This window comes from Periplaneta americana, chromosome 3 (genome assembly GCF_040183065.1).
Source record: "Periplaneta americana isolate PAMFEO1 chromosome 3, P.americana_PAMFEO1_priV1, whole genome shotgun sequence".
Lineage (NCBI taxonomy): Eukaryota > Metazoa > Arthropoda > Insecta > Blattodea > Blattidae > Periplaneta > Periplaneta americana.
This window is the reverse complement of record NC_091119.1, coordinates 68466564-68472563: the sequence shown is the minus strand read 5'-3', so window position 1 is coordinate 68472563 and position 6000 is coordinate 68466564. Positions and strand designations below refer to the sequence as shown.

Below are 6000 nucleotides of genomic sequence, written 5' to 3'. Positions count from 1 at the left end.
GTACAATATAAGTACAACATTCGTATTTGAAAATATGTAACATTCAGAAAAGTAAACATTACACTACAACCAGATGAAGCTCATGCTGTAAACCTGCTGCATTCCTATGTGGGCTGTACTTTATAATTTGGGTGCGCAACTTGAATAAAATCGATTAGGCACGTTACACATCGGGTGATGCAAGAAACATGATGCATGGCACATGGAGCGTGACACATAACGCCATGTTATTTGATGTAATGAGTCGTTCAGTATGGAGTCATCGGATGATGAAGATCTCCTGCTATAGGCAATAATAAGAATGCGAAGATAAAGGTGTAGGTTTTGGATTCATTGGTTGAAAATCGTGGTGCTTGTAATGTTTTATTGGTAGAGTTAGCACAGCATCCAGATAAATTCACAGAATATTACAGAATGTCGAAAGAATTATTTGAAGATGTGACAAATTGTGAATATTCCTAATAGATGGAAAACATGTATGAGCATTACACAAGCACATGGAATTTTCACTCTGATTTCTGTTGAAGACTTGGGTAGAAATAGTATTGGTGCTATGGTTGCCAACTGTTTTTGAAGAAAATATGGGAGACTAAGTGGTCTACAATATTTCACCTAAAAAATTGAAAAATTATTCAATTCAGTTAGCTGCACTAAAAACAATTTTATTCTACATTTTGGCAGTTAGGCTTAAATTAAAGTATTTTGAGATATTTTACCTAGCGTAATAGTTTCAAACAAATTGTAAAAATTTCCTACATGAGTAATTGAAGTTGACTGTGATTTACAGTTCTGATTTGATTAAAGTGTCGCGCTCCTTTTTCGGACATCTGAGGATTGCGAGACTTCATATGTGAGTATAGGTATATATCAATGTTAACAAGCTTGTTAAAATTGGCCATAAAGTCATTTAAATATGTGCTCCTGCATATATGACTTACCAGTGTATGTCTAAAATGCAGGTAGCAGGCCATTAATGATATAATGAGGAGAGTTTGGCTGGCACCGTGGATTGTGTCCCGGCATAGCTCAGTTGGAAAGAGCGCTCAGCACGCAGAGTTGAGAGGTCCTGGGTTCGATTCCCGGTGCTGGAACGAATTTTTCTCAAAATTAATAGGTATCTACATGTTGACTACTAACAAAAAATAGTAGTCTCGATTATTTAATGAGGTTGGCGAGACCTCATATATGAATGTATGTATATATATGTTCACTTACTGTTCATAAAAGAAAACACTCTTTGTATAAGCTTAGCTGCAAATTTCAGTCCATCTCTGGAACAACAGAATCCATCATATAAATCACCTTCAACTATGTGAAAATTAAATGTTTCAATTAATTTTTACATTATGTAAAAATAAGGTAGAAAAAGGCTCAAAGAGAAGAGAAATGCGGAAGTCGGGAGACTGTTAAAAATTGGATGGTGCTGTATGTTCAAAAATGGGCAAACCAATGTCCATGATGAAGAGAGAAGTGGTCGACCGAGTATCGTGAATGCAGATCTGATTCGTTTGGTTGACGAAAAGGTTAGAGCAAACCGCAGATTTCCCATGTCAGAGCTGAGTGGGGATTTTCCACAGTTTAGTCGTACTCTTCTGTACAAAATGATTACCAAAGATTTGGGCTACTGGAAACTTTCTGCCAGATAAGTGCCTAAACTTCTTTCTGAGGAACAAAAGGCTCAGCGAATGGGAGCAGCACTGTCCTTTCTTGAGCGTTACAAAAGAGAAGGCGATGCTTTTCTCGATCAGATTGTGACAGGAGATGAGACTTGGGTGCGTATGTGAATGCAGAAACAAAGCTTCAATCAATGCAGTGGGACCATACTCACTCCCCGAAAAAACCCACAAAGTGTCGTCAAACACTTTCCACGAGGAAACCTATGGCAACTGTGTTCTGGGACAGAAAAGGAATTTTGCTAGTGGAGTTCTTGGAGAGGAATGCCACAATTAACGCTGAGTGTTACTGTAACACACTAACAAACTTGAAAAGGGCCATTCAAAACAAACGTCGTGGCATGTTGAGCTCTGGGGTGATTTTCCTGCATGGCAACGCCCGGCTGCATACAGTGCGTCGTAATGCGACCAAACTGCAAGAGTTCAACTGGGAAGTATTGGATCATCCTCCCTATAGCCCAGATTTGGTGCCTAGCGATTACCATCTCTTCATGCATATGAAGACGTGGCTTGGCTCGAAGTGCTTTGACGATGACGAAGAGTTGAAAACCAGCGTCGTAAGTTGGCCGAATTCTACGATTGCAGAATTTCAAAGCTCGTCAAACGCTATGACAAGTGTCTCAATGTGACTGGGAACTGTGTGGAAAAATAAATTAGAGTGTACAATTTCAAACGTATTGTAACCCAATTCTGTAACGTCATTCACAGGTTTGTAAGAAATAAACGGTTACTTTATGAATAGCCCTCGTAGAACAAAGATACATATTGTTTGCGTAGGCTTCCACGGCTGGTGTACATGGTGTGTGGATAAGCTTCAGGGCTTCTACCGCGTTGTCTTGGTGTTATTGGCTGACGTTTCGACTGCTGTGTTGTGGTCATCTTCAGAGCAGTTGTTGGATGCTCTGCTCTGAAGATGACCACAACACAGCGGTCGAAACGTCAGCCAATAACACCAAGACAACGCGGTAGAAGCCCTAAAGCTTATCCACACACCAAAGATACATATTGCTTTTTATATAAAAACATTCTAGCATCCCCAGAAAGAGTAAGTTACATACTCGTGCTCAGAGGGCATTCCACATAACGTTAAGATATTTTATTAAATACTATAACAGAGTAAAAAATAAAAAAATAATAAAAAAGAGCAAGAAAAAACATATCACAATAATTTAACTTTAAATTTTCTCTCTACACAGCAATTTTTAATTTAATTTTTTAAATAAGGAGCATTAGTAAATTGTATATTTGGGAATTTAGCTATTAAGGTATGTTATAAAGCCTTGGACCGAAGTTGCTACTGTGATTATATGCTGCAGCTGTGATACATTTAGGTTCTGTTAAGCATAATATATGTTTTCTGATCTTTTGGTTTTATATTTGTCAGTGATGTCAAAGCAAGCGCATTTTTCTGACCTTGACGTCATGCACAGGCATCAAGCGCTAAGTATGGAAAGAGGAAGGATTGTGTACATAAGTAAGCAGCCTGTAGGATTAAGAAAACAGTGGTGCACAAACTTCAAACAGAACGTGACATTTTATGTCGTTATTTTTATATGGCTTCTTTCTGTTTGATATTATCTACATTGTCTGTAAAACAAAAGTACTAATACCAATTTCTTAATATTGCAGTTGTGTTTTAAATGTTAATAACATAATAAAGAGATAAGAAGGAATATTCACATAAATTCCATAGTAGTACAACTATCCTGTACTAAATGGATGAAACACATCATTCATAAAGAAAGTGATATCCCAAAAAAAGAGATTGGGTATGACATGACAAGTGTAATTGATTAAGTGTAACTAATATTCCGTAACAAAACTCTTATCGCATTATGCTTTTAAGGTGCTATTGGTGAGCAACTTCCTATCATCAGAATATTAAATTATTTTCTCGAAATGTGCTGAAGCTATAGAGCTGACATTTTTACAATACATGGGGACGCATCTTTTGCTTATGATGTAACAGTAGTTGCTCTGTTAATAATTCATTTCCATGCGAATATTTTCTAAACTTTCAATACACTATCTTCAGTAATATGCATTTACGGTATATTAAATTAACGAAAACATTCTGTAAGGCTACTAAATAAATAGGCCTATATCTGAAAATTTCAGTTTTCTATAAAGAAAGTTGAGAAAATATTTCTTTTGAACAATCAAACTTGTGAAAAGTGAACATTGAAATTAAAACTTACATTCTTATAATGCACTTATACTTCCAGACAAATCTAAAAATTAACATGGATACAGTTTTAATAAGTTCTCTTCCCTTTATCTATTGAATCAGTGCTGGCCATCCCTGAACATAGCTCGACCAAGCGGCATATACGACCTCTTTCTTCTGTCTCTTTCCTTTCAGCTGTAAAGTGCTCAGGGTCTCCTGAGCTCTAAAGCGCGCGCTTGCTCCTGTGGGCATCAATTGAAATCACTGATTTATGTGAATATAAATTAAATATATTTCGGTTTTTATGTACGAAATTCAATAATACATTGTTATAAATTTAATGGAAGTCAAATATTTTAAATCCTGAATACAACAGTTCTGAAGGGTAATCAAGAGTTTATTAAGGCATAATTGTATTATTCTTTTTCGTAGCAGAGTTATTGGCATGAGGGAGGTAATATTAGCATTGTATTAACTTCGTACTTTCTTAAACATCAACCATAGTACACCAACTATTTACTTTTCTTACACATACTGCTACCACCACCATCATTAAAAATTTTCATCAACACTTCAACCATTAATGCTTCATTATACTACTCAGATTGCTCTCTGCAATTTGTTTAGTTGGTTATTTAACGACCCTGTATTAACTACTAGGATATTTGGCATTGATTGTATTGGTAATAGCGTGATGGTATTTGGCAAGATGAGGCCGAGAGTTCACCATAGATTACCTGACATTCGCATTCGTCTTATGGTTGGAGAAAACCTCGGAAAAAACTACCAGTAATGAGCACAAGCTGGAATCTAACCCATGCCCAAGTGCAACTTTGGATCAGCAGGATCCTTGTCCTTGTAAGCTTTTTATTTGTTATACACATTAATGATAACATTTTCACAATTCACTTTTTTGCTTTAAAAAGCTAACAATTATTGTGTCTACTTACTGATTGATGTCCACGTTTTTCTTCAGTGATACCGTACAACGCAGCATAGAATAATGAATCCACAGAGAACTTGATTTCTTCTTTTCACTTTTCATTGAAAAATATTCCAGCATAAACTTTTCAGAAATATTCTCTACTTTTTTTTTTACACCACTCTTCAAACTTCTTATATTCCTCTTCATACCTCTGTCACGATTTTGTTGGAATTAATAAATCAGTACAGCTGTTAATGCAATACCATTGACACTTATATTTATAAATAGTCATGGTGACAGTACCGACAATAATAACATTCTTCAAATGTTTCTTGTACATGGCCCTCTATATGAATCGATCACCTACAAAGCAAATGTATATAGCTTCAAATGTTTCTCGTACAAGGCCCTCTATATGAATCGATCACCTACAAAGCAAATGTATATAGCTGGCAATAAAAATTTTACATTTAGACAATATTCAATTTTACATTATTTTTTTTATCAAAGCAGATGAAACTTTGTACGGTACACATGTCGTAACTTCATATTACAATAGTAGACTGGTTATCAAACTCGGCCTGCAGCCTTGTTTGGTGTGTTTTGTGCATTTATAATCGTTAGTTGAGTGTTTAGTTTTGTGTTGTGGGTTTATATTCGTTTGCTGAGTGTCTCATTTACACAGAAACATTTACATAGACCTAAAAATAGTGAAATAAGTATAGTTGTAGTGTTCAGTTTATTTATCGTTGTTATATTTAGTTGGATAAGTTGTAAATTATGCCTAAGAAGAAAAGTATTAGATCTGTACTTAGTTCTGCTCTGAATGAAAGAAGATGGGGTCCTAAAACAGTGAAACAAATTGAGAAAAAATTCTCGTTTTTCATGAAATTGTAGCTTAATGTAGGTGTTCGAAGTGACCACCATCAGCATCCAAACACTATTGATGCCGCTGAACTGCTCCACGAACTAAGTTCCGTAATGTGTCCAGTGTCATAGCTGCACATGACGTTAAATTTTGATTTGTTCTCGTAGCACATCCAGTGTAGCTGGCGTTTCCCAATAAACAACATCCTTTAGGGTCCCCCATATGTAGAAATTGGTGTTAGGTCTGGGGACTGTGCTGCGTACTCGACAGCACCTCTTCGACCTATCCATTAAGCTACAATTTCCCCGAAAATGAGAATTTTATCTGAATTTGTTCTTAAGTTATTTATAAACAAACAGTGTATACT

At 36.0% G+C, this 6000-nt stretch overlaps 1 protein-coding gene across 6 annotated transcripts in view; it reads right to left on the bottom strand.

The window, feature by feature from the left end:
* Positions 1–577: 577 nt before the first annotated feature.
* Positions 578–6000, bottom strand: part of LOC138696137 (putative polypeptide N-acetylgalactosaminyltransferase 10) — a 46353-nt gene continuing 40930 nt past the window's right edge. For 4 of the 6 annotated variants that reach the window (XR_011331253.1, XR_011331252.1, XR_011331251.1 and 1 more), the window contains one exon: positions 578–1085. Coding sequence is in view for 3 of the 6 variants with exons in the window: in XM_069820690.1 (XP_069676791.1) it covers positions 1044–1085 (42 nt within the window). In the remaining 3 variants the exon portion in view is untranslated. Of the gene's footprint in view, positions 1086–1215; positions 1272–3708; positions 4083–6000 lie in introns of those variants that run through there. The other 2 variants (XM_069820693.1, XM_069820691.1) reach the window with 2 other exon arrangements.